Here is a 23,252-nt window from a genome sequence, read left to right on the forward strand (position 1 = left end):
ACAAACTCTCGTCTCGTTTTCCCCAGAAAAAACCAAAATGCCTAAACTGTTAATAATTGAAGTCTATATAGATCTAGTTCGCTACGCAGCTGTTGTAGGCCTAAACGACAAAAATCTGATACGATTGCGATCGAATTTTTGTTTTAAGAAAAAAGCTTAAATTACACTGGCCTACAAGAAAATCGAATTACAATTCGAGAGCTTAACCAGCAAATATTTAAATTGACTTAGAAATTTCGATTTGAGTGTGCTTCCGTCAAATAGATTCGACGGTGGGCCTAACCTGGAGATCTTGGACGAGTTTCTCCATCATGGATGGATCGTGAGTGACGGAGGACGTCGTCCGCGTCGAGGCTGTCGACGTCGAGAGCAAATTGAGAGCCGCCGCCGTTGCGGCGGCCGAATTGGGTTGTTGTTGTTGTTGCTGCTGCTGTTGCTGTTGTTGCTGGAGGGAGCTGGGCGAAGACGAAGGCCAAATGTCGATGATGTCGCCCGTGCCGTTGTTGATGCTGCCCAGGCCGGCCAAGTGGCCGGCCAGACCGCTCAAACCGCCGCTGCCAATGTTCATTTTGTGTGCCGTGGCGATGGCGTTGCTGACCGTCTGCTGCAATTGCTGTTGCAATTGCTGTTGTTGTTGTTGTTGAGGTTGTTGCAGCTGCTGGGTCGGCGTGACCGATGGCGGTCCCGCTGGCGGAGGAGGAGCTGGCCTAACGCTGACTTCTGCCATGCTGCTGCTCGAGCTGGAACTGCTACTGGAACTGCTGGAACTGCTACTGCTGCTAGAACTGCTACTGCTGCCGCTGCTCACGACGCTGCCGTGGTGGCCGACCGAGAGACTCAGCGGATGCGACAGAGAAAGGTGATGGCCGTGACCGTGACCGTGGTGGCTGTGGTGATGATGGAGAGACGAGTGGTGCTGATGAGGTCCGGCCGACAGAGCGCCGAGCGGGAGCGATTGGACGGCCGGGGGCTGATTGCCCGACGCCGAGCCGCTAGTGACTGTGACGGCGGCTGCAGCGGCCGTCTGCGCTGTGGATGGTGGTCCGGGACCGGCCTCGGCCGGGCCGGCACAAGCCAACTGATAGGCCAGCAAGCCGACAGCCAGCTGGAAATCGTCTAGGCCGTCCGTGGCGTGGCTCAGGGGCTGCAGGTTAGATGCCAACACCTCCAGAATGCTACTACTGGCCAGCGCAACAAACCCAACCGCCAAAAATCAACTCGCACAAACACGACGCCAATCAAACGACGCCGACCGACGGCAATTTCAAAAAAATGTTTTCAACCGATCGAATCTCAGGACTAAACACTCGGGGACCAGAAATTTTCTTCGACGTTGTTGTGCGGACACGGCGGACCGATTTGCCCGTCGGCAAATTTACGAAAAATGTTACGTCACTTTTTTCTTCTTCTTCCAAGTCGCCTGGACTTTGTGAGTCACTTTTGGTCTCTCAACTGGACATGGGAAAATGGATCAAAACTTTTGTTAGGCCTAAAACCCAACCGCTGGCAAAATCAAAACAAATTGTCCAGTGACAATTTTTTTGGTTTTAGCGTTAGTACGGCAGTGGCCTGGACTGAACTGGACTTTAGTGTGTTTGACACTTTGCTAAGGGAGAAATCTCTTAGGCCGTTTGGGAGAAAATTCGGTTATTTCTCTCTCGTGTGTGTCGTACCCCCCTAAGGTGCCAAAGAGACTTCAGTTCGAGCCGGAGGTTTTGGCAAGTGTGTGGGCCTCCGACGACCGGCGTCCAGGTTATTTACTAAAAAGCTGGCCCTGGGTTAGCACAGCAGCAGGGAGTGGGGGAGTGCTGTACGGACACGACGACGACGACGGCGGCGACGTCGAGGCGTCGTTCAACTACGAGTAGGTACAGATAAAACTGGTACAGAGTACACCGAGAGGGTGGTAAGGTGGGTGGGATCACACATAAACGGCCTCTCTCTATATACTGCTTGTGGGGGAGGAGGAGGGGGGGAGAGAGGCGGACGAAACTCTTTTGAGGCTGCGCGGAAAAAGCTGCGTCGGGCAAGTGTTGGCCTCTTCTTCGCTCTGCGCGTGCCCCGAATCTTTTTTTTTCTTTTTCAAATTCAAATGGTTTTCCCTGCAGAACCGGATTCGATTGTTTTTTTTATTGAAATGGCGGCAAAAAAATGAGTTTGAATTCGTCGGTCGTTCAAATATTCACAAATTTGGCGTCCCGACGCCGAGTCAGATAACAAAAACTGGAAATCATGGCAATAATTTTGATTTCACTTTATAGCGAAATGAGACAATCACCGGACGGCGCGCGCACTCGAAGCGTCCATCCCGCACTGTAAAACGCACCGTCTAAAAAATATTACGCGCGAAATTTCAAACGCACTAAACTTTTTCAATTTTCCGATCAACTTTTTTGCTTTTTATTTTTTTGCTAATCAGCACACGTCGTGTCGGCGGCCCAGGCGGCCATATACTGGCCCGCTCTGAGCGACACACTCGCTCACACACGATGATAGATACCCATCCTTCCCGTTTGGAAAAAAAAATTTTTTTTTTTCTTTTCTGGTTGGTCCTATCCTTTCCTCTTTTCTATTTCCCCTTTAGAAGAAGAAAAGAATAGGCCACTCCATTCAAATTCTATTTTTTTTTTCCTTTCTCCTGCATATAGGCTCCGCCTAACTCACTCGTTCCCCTTCCTTCCTCCCATAAGGAAGCCATTGCTCACGAACAACAAAAAAAAGGGGTAACGTGTTCTCTCCCCCCCCACCACCACCCCACCCTATACACATACACACCACCAGGTATACTACAACTCACCACCGGTCGGCCTAATATAAAACCAAACAGGCCTCCGAGAAGAAACAAATAAGAAAGAAACAAGGAATAAGTGAAAGTCCGTCGCGACCGGAACTGAATGTCATCATCATCTGCTTAGTTTTATGTTACGAGACCCCATAAAACTATTATTTTTTTAAAACACAAAACAAAAAAAGGGACACCCTACTAACTCTAAGGCACTGTAAATTAACAAGTTACATTCGTCCTTTAATCGAGTACAAGTAAATTCTCATTAATCAACTAGTTGCTCAATTTCACGACTTTTAAAATTTGCCGCCACAGTTTGGACGAGATAAAAATGTCGTCCAAGCTGAAAAAAAAAAAATCCGACAAGTGGAAATTATCAAAAGGGTAAAAGAAAAAAGCGATAACAAAGAGCGTGTTGAGCGCGTGTTGTTGTTGTGGAATTGCGACGCCGCCAAAAGATGTTATCGCTACTTCTTTTTTTGGCTGGCATTCGAATCGAGAGTGAGTTACGTCTTGTAGTATTATTTGCCTTGTCTCGACAACAACTCTATTCCGATCGGAATCTTCTTCTTCTTCAACCTCTTTTCTTTTCTTCTTGATTTCTTTCGAAAAATGAAAATAGATAAACTGATTTTTTTGTATTTCTAGAAAATAAATAAAAACGGCTTTGTAACACGATCTCGACCGCCCTTTTTTTTACCAATCAAAATTTGGGAACCCAGAAAAAAAGAAACCGATGACTTTTCACTATTTTTCCCACGAGCTGCGAACTTTTGTGATCGGAAAAAAAAGGAAAAGATTTGTTGTTGTTTTTTTGTTTGGTCTTACACACGCACGAAAAATAAGAAAATTACTCACGCCGAGAGGTGACAAAGATTGGGAGAGGATCTTTCTCAACGTGTGTCAACCGGAGAGGAGAGAAAAAACGAAAAAGATGTTTGTTGTGTTTCCTCGTGAAGTGGTGGTGTCTTTTATGGTGGTCGCCGGCCGTTTGGTCGTGTCGTAAAAGAAAAAAGAAAAGAAAATGGCCACCACCGCAAGAACAACACAATTTTCGGCTGTAAAAAAAAAAATTTATACAAAACGACATCACGAAGAAGAAGAAGAAGAAAAGTCCCCCGATTTTCTCCCAAAATTTTTTTTTCCACCCAAAGAAGAAGAAGAAAAAAGAGTTATTTCTTCTCGTACAAACAAAAGCCGAAGACAACCACCACCACCACCACGGCGTTTGTTGTCCGTTGAATAATGAAGATGGGGCGGCACTCAACAACACACAGAAAAAAAAAAATCCACCAAGTTCTTTTTTATTTTTCTTCTTGGTAGGAGGCCATGACGACGCTCCGAGCCACCACCAAAAAAAGAAAAAAAGATTTCTGTTGTAATTTTTTTGGTTTTTTTTTTAGTCAAGTCACACAAGGTGAAATTGTGGAAAGATTTCCAACAGTTTTGTTCGCCAGATCAAAAAGAAAGATATAAAAGTTAAGATTTTCTTTTTTTTTCGGGAGTATTTTTTTTCCTTTTTTTGGCTCGTAAAAAATGCGCGGGTGTGAGGTAATAACAATTTACGGATGTACAACAACTGAGTGGAGGAGACGGGAAAGAAAAAAAGCCCAGGACGGCGCACGCGCGGCATCTCAGCGTGAGGTGAGTTCGACGGACGAAACGGACCCCAACTGTTGCGCTACTGTACACATTTCTTTTTGGGCCAGGCCAGATCGAATCTTCAACTAGTGTCTCAAAAAAGAATGGATCCAAAAATATGTTTGAGCTACTCACGTCGGAATGGCCGTTGTTGTTGTTGTTGTTGAAGCTGGAATCTGTCGATTCGATTTTGGGGCTAATTTGGTGCATGGCCGGCGCGGCCGTCGGCTGGTCGCTGGCAGCGGCCGACGCTCGGATGAGAAGCTGAGACGGCGACGATTGCAACTGGAGCATCAGCTCGTCCGCCTGAGTGGTCGTCGCTTCACGTGGCAACTGCATCGCACAACAACCCCCCACCCAAAACAACAACAACAACCACTTGTCGCCAACAACAATCGAAAACTAGTGGGGGCAAAAAATAAAAACCAACGTGGCGACGCGACGCACCGACGTGCACTGCCGAAATTCCCGCACAGGCGACACGGGCAATGTGTGTACGTGTGTGTGTTGTTGTTTCGGGTAGGGGAGGGCAGCAACAAGTTGGTGGGTCCGTCGACGGTTGGCAAACAACAAAAGGAGGAGAGACGAACAAGAGAATAACACAGAGCGCAGCAGCACAACACCAGCACAAGGTGCGGCCAGTACCAGATGACCGACTGCTGGTCCGCGCGCTCTTGCCGTCCGTCTACGGGGCGCATGCGCCACCACCACCACCAGCTCCCTCTGCCCACCACCACCACCTCCTTTCTTCTTTCTTCTTCTTCTTATTCTTCCTCCCCTTTTTCTCTTTTGGATTCCACTACTCATTTTCACTTTATTCCTTTTTTGTTTTTATTTGAAAAATATAGTTTTTTGAATTTGGCGCCAATTAACACGCGATTCTGCCGACACCCGATCGGTGACCAACAGTTGATTTTTGATCGGTGAATTCGAAAAGGAATGTTTGAAAATCAGAAATAAAAAAAATTAAATAAAAAAACCCGTGATAAGATATAGTGGGCGGCGGCACAAGATAAAATGCCGCCGCACCGACACCCTCTGGCGGTCACCAAATGCTCAGGTCGCGGCCGCATCCCATCGGGACCCGACCCAAGGGGCTCACGACTCTTTTGGCTTCTTTCTCTTCAATTTTTATTTTTTTAATAAAATAAATATTTTTCAGCCCCTTACCATTGCCGATACCTTCGAGCTATCAAAGAAAAGAATCTTCTCCCAAGGCTACCGAACGGGCGGTTAAAGGGGGGTTACAGTAGTGGTGGAATAGCCGAACAAAAAGAGATGAACGGAACGAAAAGAAGTGGAAGAATCAAATAAAAAAAGGAGAGAAGAAAAAAAAACAATGGACGAATAAAAAAATAAAAATAAAAAATTTTTGAAAAGAAAAGAAAAAATAACACGAAAGAGATAAAAATAACTCTACTCGGTATTCTTTTTTTTCTTTCGTGAGTGTTTCACGCAACTAACGGCTCGCAGCATCCCACGCGCAATAGAAAGAAAAATAAAGGAACAAAGGGCGAGAGACGAAACCTCCTCCTAAATATGAGAAAAAAAAGTGCCTTTTTGATTTACGACGAGCTGATCACTTGTTGAATAGAAAAATTAACAAAATGAGATATTACGAAAGAGCTAAACGCGCGTCGTAAAGATTTCTAGACTCGAAATTGTTTCTTGCCATCGACAAGGGAATTGGGGTCGATGTTGTTGCGATAAGAATTTGATTCCAGGTGAAGGAAATGAAAACAAACACATTTTTTGTTTTTCTTTCGTCTTCCTGCATAGGAAGGAGAGTGGGGGCCGCGTGCGGGACGTGACAGATCGGCACGTGGAATGATGGGCCCACCCATTTCGATGATGGATGGGCCAGTGTCCGAAACGGGCTGGCCTCTCCATGTATTTATGTATCTATACCTGAATGAATGAATGAAACGAGACGAGTCCCTTACGGCCACCAAAGAATCTTTTTTGTTTTTTCTCTCTCTAGCTAATAAAAACTTGGAAAAAATAATAATAATATACCCCCCAGTGGCGCGAACATTATTCTGATCAACAAATCCAATAGACTTTTAGTGTTTCATTTGCGAGAAATTTCACTTGAAAAAAACCTTAAATTTTCTTTCAACCTCAACATTCAACTAAAGCTACGGAGCGGGGGGAGTGTGTGAGTAAATAGACAAAAAAAGATAATAACAGAGGTCAAAAAGAGAGAGAGAGAGACGATGCCCTAGAGGGGAATTAAAAAAATGATAGATATTAAGATTGAATAACCACAACATCATCGGTATAAATATACAGATTGTGCAGATGTTATGTGAGATGATGGCAAAAGAGGGAAATAAAAGGTGGGTTCTCTTTTCTTTTCTCCCCCCTGTATTTTAACTATTTTCAAACGTTTTTCACCAAATCTTCAATAATTCCCTGGCAAAAAAACTTTTTATTTATTTTTTTTTTGTCCAGGCAGGTAGAAAATGAGCCACCATTTACTTTTCCACAACGGTGGGTAATGTAAGAGCTCTTTTTTTGCCCTTTGGCTACGTAATGATGGCAGCAAGTTTCGTCTGATTCTTTTAAACTTTGCTGGATTGAATACAACAACAACGCGATTTTCATTCGCCATCATTCGCCTTTTGGGGAAAAATTTCAATTAAAGTTGAATTCATTACAATTCTGGTGGGGTTAAAAATGGAAACGAGAATTAAAATGAGTTTGAAGAGAAGACAAAAAAAAGGGGAATTCTCTTCACATGGAGATGTTTTGATCCGAGCTGCTGCTGCGGTCGGAACGGCGGCGTAATGATAACATAATGACCGATATAAAAGTCGCCATCCCGCTAGCAAGAGGTTAGGGTAGCCAAGTCAAATATAATATATATATAAAAAGAAGACGGCAGAGAGAGAGAGAGAGAATAAAAGATGAGAATAAGAAAATCGGCTGGAAATAATTTCTGGGAAAAAAAAAGAAAAGAAAACAACCTCAAAACAAAAAATACCAACCAAAATGATCGTAAAAGATGAAAAGAAACAATAATAATCACAGTAATAATAACGAGAATCAACATCAAGAGAATCTTGGCTCGCGGCGATCGGGTGTCAAACCACGACCGACCGAGAGAGATAGAAACAAAAACTCAAATGGAAAGAAAAATGATGATCGTATTTGATTTGATTCTCATTGACTAGATAGAAACAACGTCACGGTCCAGCTGCGGGGCTTCAGACACGCCCAGTATAGCGCATCCTACTTGAAAGAAATGATCGGTTACAGGAAATTCTATGTACAGGCCACCTATAAAAATCCCAAACTGATCATTTCGAAAAAAAATACACCTTTATAATCCGACATCTTTTATTTATTTGAATCGTCTAGAAAAATTCTGGAAAAAGAAAATCCTTTTCATTTGCATTTGCATATCAACTGGAAGATTTGGGAAAAGAAAGAAGTCCAACGGCTTTTCGCATAACGGCCGAACGGTCCTTCAAGAGGACGGACACAGTCCGTCTCGTACCTTTGTCATCACGTCTCAATGCGACAAGCAGAGCCACCAAAACGACGCGATAACCGGTTTCCATTAATGAAAATACCGGCACAACCAGTCGTCGATCCGCCCGCCATGAGAAAGAAAAGCCGAGCCTGGGAAAAATTCGTCTAGGCCTCGATCGGCCTTACCTATAGACGAACTCTTGGGCTGATTGTCCGTCCTCGGACAATATAAGCATCCATCCCCACTACCATTCATCAAAAAGTGGTTCCGATGACGAACAGGATTTATATGTGTATCACAATCGCACAAAAGCTATTCAGAACGCCAAAGATAACAGGAACTTTTAGAAGTCGCTAAGACCATTGCGTCACACACTCCCCTCTAGTCTTGCCAGATCGGTAGGGGCCATTTAGTTGGCCATGGAAACGAGTGGTGGCGCCATGAGCCTAGACGTTAGGACTTGCGCAGCCGCTGCTGCCTGGGCCGGCCTATCCGAGTTCACGATCCTTTGATTCCTTATTATCTACATGTAAAACGAACGAAAGGGTATTTAGACTTTATCCTGGTTAAAAGTTAGGCCAATTTAAGTCAAGCACAGCTTTTTCTAGGTTTCCGTTTGGCCACGTCCATTTCGACACTGTCCCAAAGGGGAATCCAATAAACTTGACCAATAAGCTTCTCTTTTTCTAGACTCGTTCGCTCTTATCACCTGGGCCAACGGAAACTGTCCTGCAGCTTTCAAAAGAAGCCTCCATTGGTGATATGATCCGAATTCTTTGGCCAGCGCCAGAGCCTAATTATCGATCCTTTTTTTTTGGCCCGGCTGGCGTAATGCGTAGGGTAGGGTGGTGGTGGTGTTGCATAACTCGCGAGGATTTTTACAAATACAATTAGAAGAGGTCTTCCTTCTCCTCCACCCGTTTTGGATACGCTTTTGTTTTGATCCTTTTCTTTCTCATATACAGTAGTCTGTCCCTTTTTCCAACTATTATTTGTTGCTGATGTTATATCGCTGCCAAACTTTGCTTACATAAAAGGTTTCGACTGGAAAAGTTGTACGGACCCGATATAAAAGCAAAACCTCACCCGCCCCCTGAGCAACTACGGCGAGCAATGTTTCAAATGGTCTACTCTCTCATCGTGCCGTGTGCAAGCAACACACACTCATTAGCGTATACAGATCGAGCCACTCGCATCCCCCCAGCTGATTTCCCCAGTTTAAAAACTATTCCCATTTGCACTCGAAAACATTAACCCAAAACGCCGTCCGATATAGTAGAACGTATAAGAAAAAAGATGGATGTTAAAAAAAGGGTTTAGTTCGTCATTTGGCCGCTTCGATCCAATGTCGCACTGTCCAGGGTCCTTCGATAGGCCGACGCAAAGAATGTTGTCATGTCTCTCTAGTGAACTTGAAACCGTTGAAATCAAAAAGGGGCAACCAGATATAGTCGAGTTGAAAAAGGGTTCAACACATTTTTTTTTTCTAAAGAGAAATCTGAACAACATTTTTAAGACGTGCCTGATCCGCTGGAAACAAATTGGACTCAAATATTTTTACAAAGGGGGCGGTATAGGACATGAGAAGATGTACCACCGAATACCTGGGCCTCCCCCCTACAATCTCTTCTCGTATATTTACGCCAAAGGTTTTTACAACGGTTGAGGATGTCCGCGTATGCAAATGAAGCCACCACCGTGGGGATGAGGGGGGGTTTAGGTGATCGGTCACTGAGGTAATAGGAGCCGACGAGGCGGACGATCGAAGAATAAAAACTTGTGACCACACATTCTCTTTTATAAATGCAACAAGAATTGTTACAATAGACGGACGGTAGGCCTTTAGGCCTAATGGTTCTTATCAGAGTAACGGTCGGCCCCTTCGGAAATTGTTTGGCCGACATTGTGAGAAACTGCCTACAGTCTCTTGTTCGTACTTTAATGATACAGTGCCGCGACAGGGATTGGGAATAAAGTAGACGGCCAATTTGTCATTTCACAAGTTTACATGTGACGTGACGAAAAACCAGCAAAGAGAAAATCTTGGACCACTACTGGGACCTGGAGACTATACACACACAACCCCACGACCCTTCAAAGCCAAGTTGTGCTGGTCAAACGTGACACTTGAGTGACGGGCAGTGGGTACCTTCTTGTCTCTTACAATTACAAACAAACGCACACCACCCAGCAGCCAGCCACCAGGCCAAAGCAAATTTTGGCCTCATCTTTGCCCGGCGACCAAGAAAACACATATAAACGTTGGTTCCCAGTTTTCTCTTGTGTGTTTTTGGTCGGTGGGAGGGAGGATATCATTATAATTATTCATACTAGACCTGCCGCGCTATGCTTTCTGTCCGTCAAATTCTCTTGTTTACAATTAACAACCAGAAACACACACACACACACACGAGTCGTCATCAAATAATAATAACAAATTTCGTCCCGAAAGACGAGCATTTCAAATCGAGTCGCATCCATCGTCTGTCGTCATTTCTCTGAAATGACGTCAAATTATTCCACAAAGGAAACGGAAAGAATTGTTAGAAAATGCCCAGCAGAAAAAAATAAATAAAAAAGGACTAGACGGTACGGATGCTATTCATCACTGAAAAAACTCTTACTGTGCTCCGCCATAACGGTGATTATATGGCGCTAGGCAATCCCGCTAGATCTAGTGCCGAGTTCTCAATGGATTACGGTTTTATGTGTAGTAGCCTAGTGTCTGCGGATGTGTAGTAAATATAGACACGTTACGTCTATATTTTATACACACGGGGGGCGGAAGCCGATCCCGCTCTCCAGACAACGACGACGGTCAAAAAAAGCAAAAAAATAAAAAAACAAAAGAAGAAGCAAAGGGTTGAATTAATTTATGATACCGTGTTTTATATATACTCTCGGCTAGGTGGGTGTCGTAATAAATATGACAAGGGGGGTCAGTCCTAGCATAGACCTACCTAATGCATTTCTTTCTTTTCGCCAAGACCTAGCGGTGTATATAATCCTCGGGATTCTTTTTTTCGTTCTTCCTTGGACAATAACAGTTACACGCAACACACCTGACTCTTACAAGATTTTTTTTCCTTTCTGCCTAACTGACAAGATGACGGCCGTCTAGCTGCTGTCCGTCTTGGCACCAGTACATGTAAACACACACAACCTGGTTTCTCTGCTGTTATGTTACCTTTTTTTTTGCTCGATGAACAAAACAGTTATTTGTCATGACATGTGTTGATGCCACGTAGACATTATGGAATTACATGAACTAATGGAGGGGAGTGTTTTGTTTGTTTTTTCTTTGGGAAGAAAAAAATGCGAAAAAAATATCTTTTGGGTTTTTCTTTCGAAAAAGAAACAAGAGGGGGGAAAGACAATTTCTTGACTATGAACTCGCCAGTATTCGGTTGCTTCTCGGACACAATCAACGCCGCCTCTACGCATTGCCCGTAAGTCTTCCTATATCTTTTCTAATTCGTTTAGAAATTCTAGTTCAATATTTACGTTGATGTCAAAATCGTACCTGCTACTGAACTAGATTGGAAGATGTTTGAAACCAAAGATAGAATTATTTTCTGGGCCATGGTCTTCAAGTGTTTTTTGTGATTTTGCATATTGGTACTCGCCTTCCACTTTGTCCACCCACTCACTCAAATCTGGCTAGAGCTCGGCATTTTTGCCAAACTACATTCAAACAAGTCGATTTACGTATTGTAGACATTTTTCTCTGTTTGCTTGTCCGTGTTGAACTATCACATGAATTGAACTAAAACCCACAGCTTTGCTAACTATACAACCACGTGCGTCTACAACTCTTGGACAGAAGTCAGAAACGCACCATAATTGCAGTTTGATTCAGCTAATCTTACTCTCTTTCCCGCAAAAAACGTAAGGATGTTGCCATATTGCGAATAAATAAAAAAAATTGAAAACTGCAAGGAAAATTTCGATTTTTCCAGCAGTTTTCCAAATTAGGTGCTCAAATTCAAAGATTTTAAAAAGATAATCAAAGACTTTTCAAGGAATGCATTACCGGTGGCAACCCAGCTCTAGCTAGTCGACGTTGGAGAAAAAAAGATCTCGATTGCGATTCGTTGGTTTTAGTTTTTTTGTTGTCGAATGAATAAAGTGGAAATGGGAGAATTGATTCCAATCTGAAAGCCACACACATCTGTGTGATGTGATTAGAATTCACAAGACAAGGCGACGACGACGACTACGACAATGGAGACAGAGAATAAGAGAGAGGGTGATGGTGGGGAGTTATTGAGCTGCTGGCGGTAATGGGGTTATTGCAGCGTCGGGGGGTTAAGAGTAAAGACTACTATAGACGGTATATTTTATCGCCGTCTATAATAGTCCTAGTCCGAGAAGACTTGATTACTTTTCGCAGCGATATTCTTCCCGAACTTGTCGCCTGCAGAAGCAGCGGTCGAAGCATCCACCCGTTAAATCCCGGAATCATTTCGAGCATCACACATTTATTTCCTCTCTAGCTCTGGAAATAAATTATCGCAGCGTTTTCCCAGTTCCCCGAAACGTGTCGCTAAAGGCGCACACACAACACACCCACCCCAGTTTGATGCGATAAGTCGAATGGGACTAGTTTACCAATCGAAAAAAACTTGCTTCAACTTTTGAACGATATATTGCCCAGCCCGACATAGACCACACGAAGAGAAATAATAATAATAATAAATCATAATAATATTGTAAAAGCGTTTTTGGCTAGCTCATCTTTTATGTTGGTTGAAAAGCCGGCGGCTCTCTCCCAACGCTCTGGCAAGGTTTATAACAACAATCAAACGCGCTGGCATACACGTATATATCCGCAAAAGAGAGAGAGAGAGGCCGCCAGGAGCAAACGACCACCGAAAACTTTTTCCAAGGGTCTCAACAAAGGAGGAGAAGGGTCCGCCGCCAGCACAGGACCCTATTAACAAGGCTCGGTCAGCATGAAACCTTACAAAGTTCTTTGCAACTGTGTAATAACGGGAAAAATAAAATTTAAAAATACCTAAAAAATTGATAATAATAGTCTAGTCCGAGAACGCGATACGCGGGAGCCGATGCGGCTCGACCTGATCAACCTCCTATAAACATAATCCCACAAGACATACTATAGATGTATTTGGTAGGCTACCGCGCGATGTTTAGGCCAATTAGAAATGTTGAAGATTCTAGACCTACAAACTAGACAAGGAATCTGTGCCGGCCGCGTAATTGTATACGTGTAGGCCTTCTTGATGATGTTGTCCCCCCTATTACGAGGGCCGGCAGATATTTAACCCCAAAGGATATCATTTTAAACTGGGTCCATTGGGAGGGAGTAAAAAATAAAGAAAAAGATGGACGGCGGCGTATCGATTTTGAAAGGTAAAATAAGAAATAAAGTCAAAAAAGAAGGTTGTCGATTTCGGGCGATCGATTGACATTTGAGAGAAATGAGGAGAAACGGCAGTGCCGTAATCAAGGCTCTTTTTATTTTTTGGGCTCAAACCTTATTGGTGTACATCAGTCGAAAAGGGGCTCGTTAGATGAGAGCGAAAATCTTTAAATAACGAACCTCGTCCGTTTCGTTGGAACGTCATGGGGAACAAGTTTCATCAGGAGCGGCGGCAATCAAACGCTCACTTGTTTTTTATTTTTCCTTCTTTTACAATCTACCCCGGCGCTGATGTATAAATTACAACGCAGGAGCATCCAGGATATACGCCAGGATGCGATAGGCCAACTTTTATTCCTCCCAGACAGTTTTGATTTTTAAAAATCTTTCTTTATCGTTTGTGTGTTGTTTTCTCATCATCATCTCATCCGACATTTCTCCACGGCTTTTTCCGCACATCTTTCATCATCAGAGAGACACGCGGGTAACGCAATTTCCCGGCAACAGCAGCAGTAGCAGCAGCACTATATCCTCTCAAAGTCACAAAAGACTTTGGTCCTCCCAATAAGGGAAAAGAGCGCGCGTGCCAGACAGAAAGTGATGAGTTGAAAGAAGAAGAAGAAGAGTTTTGTTTATTCGCTCCTTTGCTTGGCTGCTGGCGCATCAGCCAAGAGTGGATTCGAGAAGAAATAGAAGAGAGAGAGAGTCTTGCAAGGAGCGCATCATATGAAAATCGGTTGGGTACAAAACAGATGATTAAAAAGAGAGAGACGAGAGAGGATCGAAGAGGAGCAAAAGAGAATGGAAGAGAGTAGAACAACGACGAGAGTTAGTTCTCTCTTTACAACAAGCTGCTCTACCGACTCGCTCCTGCTCCTCCTGCCTTTTGCAATTACCCATCAGACGGGGGGTGGGCAGAGGAGGAGCTTAAAAAAAAGAGAGTGGAAAAGGGGAGATGAGTAAAGTAGAAAAAAAGAGAGTCTGAGCCAAAAAGAACTTAACTTTTGCCGTGGTGGAAGAGGATCCGCCGGCGCCGTTGCCCAGATATTGGAAAACCCAACGAAACGAAACGGATTCGCCTGTGAAACTTCAAAGGTTTTTGTTGGCGAGGGGTAGGAAAATGATGCTGTGCACCGCCAGAGCAAGAAAAGCTTCAAATATTAAAAGCGCACCATCATTGGTTCTCTTTATACGGGAGACGGAGGGGGGTTGAAAAAATAAAATTTAAAATACAAAAATATTGTTAAGGGAAAAACGATCGAAAGACGATGGATGAGAAATAATGCCTCGTCGTCGTCGTCGTCGGGTAACAAGGAAAAGAGAGTTTGCTGACGTATGTCATCACAGGTCTGATGCACACACACATCAGCGACGTCGTCAATCACACAAAAGCAAGCAAAAGCGCCCAGGATCCCACGCAGTTTCCCTCGAATTTCCCTCTAGCTCTTTTCTCTTGCAGTCGCAGAGTTTTATACTGCTCGGGCACTTTCGTCGGAAAACAAGGAAAAGTGTTTTGAATTATTCAATAGCTCTCTTCTTCTTCTTCTCCTTCTTCTTCTTCCACCAAACTTGCGCGCTGTTCAGTTCCGACTTGGCAGCGGATGAAAAGCATTTATTGATACACCAACATCTGTGTGCTGTGCGTTGACGACGACGACGACTCTTCCATGTCGCAGTAGTATTAGCAAATGCATTAAGAAATCGTTTCCAGCGTCTGGCACGAGTCTCTTAAATCTTAATGTTGCGCAGAAGATGGCAAAAAGGTTTCTGCTCTTCGCCACTCCCTATAATTGAGAATGCACAGACACACATAAATCTTGGGCGTTGGCACAGCGATTGGCCAGCAGTGAATGAACACTCATTGACCTGGTGTCTCTGGTATGGCGACTGACGCCATCGAAATAGATCCAACTGCATTGCGATGCATCGCAACACGTTACACAATACAATACACTCTTGTTTCTTGTCCTTGCGGAAGACCCGACAGCAACAATCTGATACTCTTTTGAAAGGCGGAATGACATAACCTTCGACTGAAAAACAACCAAATGAATCGCCAACTTACAGATAAGGAAAATCGATCCAGTCCGGACAGGACACGCATATCTTTATCTTTAAAGCATCAAAATTGACTGAGACACAAGTTTGCAAAAGTTAAACCTGAATTGACCCAGAGTCACGCAGTAAAACAAATGAAAAAGAATGAAAGATTAGGTTTCCCGTGAGGTAATTCAAAATCAAGTTTTGTATTGTTACGTAATCAAAGACGAACCTAACGTTCTGTGATGCATTGTTACGTCATTTTGTGATAACCGTGGCTCGTTTCAGAGCTGGCAACCCACCCACACACCCCGACCGAAAGACAAGCTCGGGATTGTGTGATGATTTGACCGTTTCAAACTGGCGATCAGCCGCAAGACCGCAACCCACACACACACATTGCACACATTGCGCTTGAAAGTTGCGCGTTTGTTGGTTCGTTCACGACACTTTCATCACCAATAACTTTTGCGCTAATTGATAACAGACAAGACTACCCGTCTATCAATTATGCAGAGACACATACGTAGAGAGAGAGAAACAACTGGACGGACACGACACAACAACACACACAACACACACACACAAGGTGGAAGAAAATCGATGTCCGGCGCCAGCTTGGCTTCATCGGACACTGATGGCATGTACACACGTAACCCGGCTGGTAAATCGCGCGACGGTTACAGATATATATCCCACCCGATCCTCTGCATAGACGAGTTTGTTGCCGAAAAAAAAACTGGCGAGAAAAAACAATCCAGCACACAAACAATCAACAAATACCAGTTCGGGGCAGTATACATAATACTCTTATATAGAGTATATAGTACTATAGTCTTTCTTTTATTCCAGCAGTGTGTAGCGAATAGTCATGGAGGGAAGAAGAAGCGATTCACTGAAAACCAGTTTCTTTGATGGCTAAAATAAAACCTGGGCGAAATAAAATGTTGTCCATTTTTTTTTTAGCCCTTCCATTTGGATTCCCCCTCAATTTGAGTGAAAGGCTTTTGCTGGCCTGTCTCTCTATGCCATTGGGGATTTTTTTGTTTTATAGCAAAGCCTATGTTTCCAGCCTCAGAAAAACCGGTCAACCCCCCCATTCAATTCCCGATTCCATTCTATGCACACCCCTTGCGCGTATAGCCCCCGTGTCCGCCTTTCTCTGATCCATCAAAGATTTCTGGTTCTACACACTGGACACGACACAATATGTATCCAGTGTGTATATAGTATATAGGCTTTTATAGAGCAGCAGCAGCAGCGTCGGCCATCTTTTCTTTTAACCCATTTCAATAGGACTCCCCTCGTCCCCACACATGTAGAAAGGTGAGCTGCTCACCATTCAAAGAAAATCTCCTTTTTTTTTAAATTTGACAGGAAAAAAAAAAGTCTCGACTTTATTTCGAATTATTATGCACAGATAAATGCAAGTCCCTGCTTCCTAGGCTGTGCGCCATCCGACATTCCCACGGGAGGGGCAACTCTCCTCTTTTCGGGGCAACAGGAATGAAACAAATTGATAAGAGACAGAAAGGGGAAAAGTCATTTGATGAAGAATTCTAGTCGGAAATGTCGGAGAAAAGGAGAAAAAAAATGGGAAGAAGAAGAAGAAGATGGGGGGACCCTTTTCATTATCCATACATCCACAGATGGCAGAGAGAGCTAGAGAGAGAGAGTGTACGTGTACCAGAAGTAGTGAAAGTCGTCGTCGATCTAAAACCAATTACTGCGCTGCATTATTTGCCCTTTTCTTCTCTCGTCTGGCTCACGCCGAGGGGAAAAGGAATGGTGGGGGGGACTTGGGACGAGATAAAAAGGCGCGGCCTAATTAAGGAAATATAAGAGCAAAAGAAAGACAAGACAGGCAAGCCAGCAGGGGTAGTACCATAGTACTAGTACTAGTAGTCAGTCAGCAGAGGAGACGACGTCGTTCTCATTAGACCCGACTGACTTTCCATAAATAAATGAACATACTACGACTACTACTTTGATGTCAGGTTTATCGTCGGTGATTGGAGTTGATGAAGCGGCAAGCCACGCCCAGACAATTTTTTGTCATTTCAGAAAACCTTTTTTTTCTTTTTTATTTATTTCCATCCAAATCTTAAAGAAAAGAAAAAAAAAGAAGCCATTGATGTGCAGAGAGAGAGGCTCAACCCTCATAGGCCGAGCGGCTTAATTGGTCCGGAACGAATTGCAAAGTTAGGCCTAAACATAAAAGAAGATGGGGTGGAAAAAAGTTAGGGTATAAAGAGGCCTACGATTGGGGCGCAGCCCTCGACAACCCCCTCGCTAACCAATCGGCATCCAGCGCCAGTGAAAAAGTAGTAGGCCTAGTATATTCATATCCTTGCCTGTGCTGTGTGTGTGTTTATGAATAGGACAACCGCAGCGCGTGTGCCCCCGTTGCGCAGTTTGAATGCGCGCCTCATTTTTCCAACCCCTCACCGCAAAAAACCGATAGGAAAAATCTCTTGCGAGACCCTGTCGACCAATAAAAAACTTTCGACATCCGCCATGGATCCCATTGCCATTAGCATTTTTTTCACCCATCCCCGCTCATCGATCCGACGTCGAAAATGATTTCTCCCGAATCGTAGACGAGATGATTCGTGGCTAATTTAAAGGAATACAAAAAGTTTCGAGATATTATTAAATCTTCCCTCGCAAAGCGGGAAATTTAAACGAGTCAATATAATGGCGGCAACACGCTATAAATAAGAGGCGCGCGAGTAAAATTATGAAGGAGCGGATGGCCAGCCTACGCCGTCATCGTGAAAACGAGTGGCAACTTTCGGCTGGCGGACCAAGGCGAGACGACAGGCCAAATGGATTTCCGCCTGAGAAGAGAAACAGATGCTGATAATGGCAATTTTATAACTCGCTTTACGTTTTCGATGCACGCATTTCTCTTCCATCCTCACATCAACGCCGCTATAAGGTTTCGACGAACGCGGGATTCACGGAATAACACTCGTCCACCACCCCCCCCCCCCAGTCTCGATTCAATTTTCATGAAAACTTTTGATTGAATTCACTGAAATTGTCATCAGCCGGGAAATAATCAAAAAAAATAAGGGAAACAGGCTTTTCCGGGACGGGCCTATATACTAATGTAAGAGTTTTGGAAATAGGCTCTCCGACAAACAAATCTATTGAATAATGAACCATATTTTTTTGTATATCCGTCAAGGGTGGGGGGGAAACAAACAGACAGACAGTAAAAGCGGGTTGAAAATGATAAATAAAAAAAAACCAGCCGTACTGGTTTTCGGGTTTGATATATATAAGCCTATATACTACATGCGACGCCGACGACGCCCGTTGTCCCATTTTTTGCCCGGGACGTTGTATTTTTTTTTTTTAATCTGAAATTATTACTGGCGGGCGCGCACATATCAGTCGCAAACAGCCAAGGGAGGGAAACTTATTGAACCGTGTGTATACCGGCTGGCATCCATCCGCTGAAAACAAGTTTTTCAGACAGAAGAGAGCGACGAGCATACTCTATAATGAAAAGGTGATGCCTGTATTTGTGTGTTCATAAGCACACACTTTACACACATACGGTGGGGGGAGAAAACCGGTTTCATCCACGTTTTTTCCTTTTTTTCGCTTTTTTATTTTTATTTTATTAGAAATATCATTCAACATTTTCATTTTCCACGTAGACCCCAGTCTAAAGAAGAAGCAAGAATCCTATATGTATCTGCCGAGGATCATGGGGAATTGGGGACTCAACCCCTTTTCCTTTTCCCACCCATCCAGGAGCAAAAACATATAGATGAAGAGAACGCGCATTTAATAAACAGCAGAATGGAGAAAATGAGGATGGTGGGAGTCGTACGGGATTTCATTTCATCTCTCGTCTCAATGGATAGGCTATATATGCATACAAGGAGAGCAGCCGGGGATATAAAAGAGGAGAGCCTCATATAATCAAAAGAGACGAATGTTACGAATGCACACGGGGGGAAATAAGAAGAAGAAGATGAAAAAAAAGGATGAAATCCGCCATGATCCGACAGCAGAGCAGCCCCAGCTCCTTTTCCCTTTCCTCCTTTTCAAAACTTTGTACGTGTGTAAGAAGACGTCGACGTCGTCGTTTTCTCTTGTCGCGTTGATTCATCGAATTGAGTCGCCGCCGACTTCATTTCCTATCCCGCGCCCCGGGCTTTTCTTTGTTCTTTGGCTCTTTCGATCCTCCTTTTCTCCTGTCAGCCTTGCTGGCTCCTATAGCTCCTAGATGAACCAACGAGAGCGGTAGCCGGCGCTCCATAAATATTAAGTCCTCCTTCTTCTTCTTCTAGTGAGCGCAGCACATTCTTCTCTTCCTTATTCCCCATCCAAAATTCGTCACAAAAAGGAGATGAGAAAATCTCTCATCAAACAAGTTCCTCCTTCACATCCTTTTGAGAAAAGAGAAGAGACTCGCAGGAGCTGGGCTCCAGCCAACCAGAGCGCGTGCCTTGTTTCCTCAAAATGCAAGTCTCTCTCTTGTCTTTTCTGTAGTTCAAAACTGTCAGCATCAGACTCAAAAGAGATGAGACGCATCATCTTTTTTGATTGATTGATTCATTTTAGATCCTATACGAGGTCGCCATGATTCAATATCATCCTTTTCATCGAATAGATAAGAAATGAAAGTAGTATATTTCAATTGATTTCCCCACCTGGCGTGATAGATGTACCGCGGGAAAAACATAAAGTTGAAATGTGACGCAAGAAGCCCCGGCACGCGTGTCTTGCCCTCCTGTTAACACGCCCTACTTTTTGACTTTTCTTCTTCCTACTTTTTGATGGGTGACATGACAACATGGACATAAAAGTCGCGTCGCCATGGCGACACCACCACCCAGTGAAAAAGGGGTTCTCTTTCGCATGTGGGCGCTACAAACACACACACACACAGAGAAAGAGAGCGACACACACAAAAGAGGCTCTCTTCGATCGACGGCGACGGAAGAGGGGAAGAAAAAGTGGGTGGAGTTTTCTCTCAATTCACCCCAATGGCGTCGCATTCACCCAATCGGGGGGCGGCTAATTCTACACCCAAAAAAAGGGGGAAGAAAAAAAAGAGAAACAAAAAAAAAAAGATCCCTCCCAACTCCCAACGACGACGACGACGCTCCTGGGCTGTTGATGCGACGCCGGGGCAACAAAAAAGTTACCCCGAGTCCCTCACTTTCCCTTCCATGAAATTTGATGATCTTCTTCCTGCTATTAACCCGATTATTCAGCGCAGTGCGCGCAAGTGTAAAAAGTAAAAGACACGAAAGTAACAAACAAACAAGAGTCGAACCCCTTGCAGCACCATTTTTCGTCATCAACCCACACCTGAACGAATAAAATTCAAATAAAATTTCCCTCTCAAAGTCAAACGAACAGCGCGCCATATTTGAAAAAATAAAATAAAAAAGACTTGAGAGGTTTAAGTTGATTAAGTGTCTGCTGATGTTCTTCTTCCTTTCTTGGAGCGGAACGACGTTCAAAAGTGCTCCCAACTCTCTCGCCCAGTTCTTCTTCTGTCCTATTTCCATTTGAGATTCGCAGTATTTAGAGTTTTTAATGATCTCCTTTTCCCCAATCTCTCTCTCTCTCTCTCAAATATCTAGAGTTGACGTCACACCCCGGCGTCGCCCTTCGTTTCATCTTCTTAATTGGACCCTTCTCGATCCCCCCGTCGTCTAACATCACTTTCTTCTTCTTCTTCTTCTCTTTTTATTTCTTTATTTTTCCCCAGTGAGGGCCTTCGTAGACAATCTTCTCAACTGCCAAAGGTGAAGAAGAAGAAGAAGAGTTTCTTCTGTATAGCAGGGCCCATCGACATCTTCATTTTAATTGAAAATGTCAGTCAAAATGAACTCGCCCAACTTTATATATATATTTCCGACAAGACTTCCTGTAGGCCGCTCTCTCTCACTCGTTGTCTAACAACAATTCAAAGTCTCGTCTCAAAAGTTGAATTCACATTTAATTGAAAGAAAATTCATTTCTAGACTTTCCACGAAAACTATCCTGGGTGTCGTAATCCTCCTTCCTCGACGAGGAGGAAATCGAAGTCAAAAACAAGAGAAAATCTAGCACCTCGGCGTAATATTTTCCCCCCCGCTGCACCAGATCCCATTTGTGTTTGTGTAACATGTACATTGAGCGACAGCAGTCTCGACTGTTGCTCGCTAAAAACAACACGGACGTGCTGGCTTTCGCCGCGTCATGGCCGCCAAGGATTGGCGGCGGTCAATCGGAGCAGAAGAAGTGAGTTTGGGGGATTGGCTGGCCATATCCCTACAAAATCTAACAAACCCAACTCGACTGCTGCCCTGGCTGCAATCAATTGTGAATGTAGAACCCGTGTGAAATATGGCCAACTGTTTCCCTCCCTCCCTACCCAAACCGCCGCGCTTACATGTCTGGATGGATGGCCAAGCCTTTTCCGCCCTCTCAGGACGGAATGATTCAACAAAAATCCTTTGGCGGAGTCGGCTATCCTCTTGGCATAATGATGAGCTTCACCGCCGAATGAAAACTCGTACATATATCTCTCTGCTCTCTACTCTCTCTCGGTTTGAGAATCTCAACAAAACTCTCGAGTTCACCGGGCTGTTGTCAACAGCACACGCGTGTGCGTATATAAACATACACAGACAAGCGGGCCCAACGGGTTGCGACGCACCCCCATCAGTCGCCATGGTATGCATTTTGTACAGTACAACAAAAGCCGGTTGCTTAGCGACCCTTTTCTTTTTTTGGAAATTATGAATTATTCTTTGAAGGAGAAAAGAAAATCTTGGCACACACACAGACAAAGTCTATAGAGAAGTGCAGCGGATAAAATGGCGAATAAGGAAAAGTAATCCAGCGAATGGCGCAAAACTCTAGTCCCGCGTGACTGCATTTCTCATTTGCCGATCGACTGCTGGGGACCCCCCGGCACCCCGAGCAGAATCACCAAGAGGCACATTTTCAAAACGATTATACAGACCATCCAACCATCTACCGAGTAGCAATCCTTCAAAGCCTGTATAGTGTAGTACTACTATATACGCGTATCTGTTACACCCTTGCTGCTGCACTACTTTCCCTTTTTTTTTTTTAAATTTCCCCCACGTCTGAAATTTCAAAAGATTTTCGTAAGACATTTAAAATCCCCCTGATGATGGATGGGAAAAGTTTCCCCATTTGCTAATCTTGGCAGCGCCGAGCAAATGCTAATAATCCCGTCAGTCAGCTGGAAAAGAGACGGACACAAATTTCCCTGCGAGGAAAATTTGAATGTTTAATGAATAGCGCAAGAAAATCAAATGGGCGAAAGGAAAGAAAAAAAAGGAACATTTCAATCATTCCCGTTTTTTTTTTGTTTCTTTTGAATTTTCTTTATTTGATTAGGCTTTGATTAAAGCTTATAGCTTCATTTAAAAAGCCCTTGTTGGGATAGAGAGAGAGGGCCATGATAAAGATACGCTCGAATCTGATTGGTGGTGCATGATTATACCTGTCGGGCGAGTGTTTCATTAGCGGCAGAGAGAACTAAGGACTGAGAGAGAGCTCATTAAAACATAAAAGAAGCTCCGAGGGGAAGAAGAAGAAGAAAAATTGAAATGAAAAGTGGTGGACGCGTGCTGCTGTTTTTCCGTACTACCCAAAGAGAGAACACGCGCGCACCATGTCCGAGAGCTTTTACTTCTTCTTCTTCTTCTTTGGCACCGGCGCATTGTTATTATTTTCCCTTTGTAGCTCCCTGCCAGATATTAAGAGGTAGGAGGAGCTTTTGCAATTCAAATTCATTTGTGAATGCCCCTCGCATTTTATTTGATAGCCCAAAAAACCAGCAGCAGCACACGTCTATGCATTTCTATTTCCTTGCGCAACAAACTGATTCGACGCCCGCTCGTGTCGCTGTATAATAAGGAAACATAATC

The 23,252-nt window shown here is 43.9% G+C and overlaps 1 protein-coding gene across 6 annotated transcripts in view; it reads right to left on the reverse strand.

The window, feature by feature from the left end:
- LOC124188372 (zinc finger protein rotund-like) overlaps nucleotides 1-23,252 on the reverse strand; it is a 117,760-nt gene that overhangs the window by 24,917 nt on the left and 69,591 nt on the right. For 2 of the 6 annotated variants that reach the window (XM_046580947.1, XM_046580945.1), the window contains exon 1: nucleotides 284-4,542. The exons of 3 other annotated variants lie outside the window; for them this stretch is intronic. In XM_046580947.1, coding sequence (XP_046436903.1) covers nucleotides 284-727 — 444 coding nt within the window. In that variant the 5' untranslated portion in view covers nucleotides 728-4,542. Of the gene's footprint in view, nucleotides 1-283; nucleotides 4,543-23,252 lie in introns of those variants that run through there. One more of the 6 variants, XM_046580946.1, reaches the window with a different exon arrangement.

This window comes from Daphnia pulex, chromosome 2 (assembly GCF_021134715.1).
Source record: "Daphnia pulex isolate KAP4 chromosome 2, ASM2113471v1".
Lineage (NCBI taxonomy): Eukaryota > Metazoa > Arthropoda > Branchiopoda > Diplostraca > Daphniidae > Daphnia > Daphnia pulex.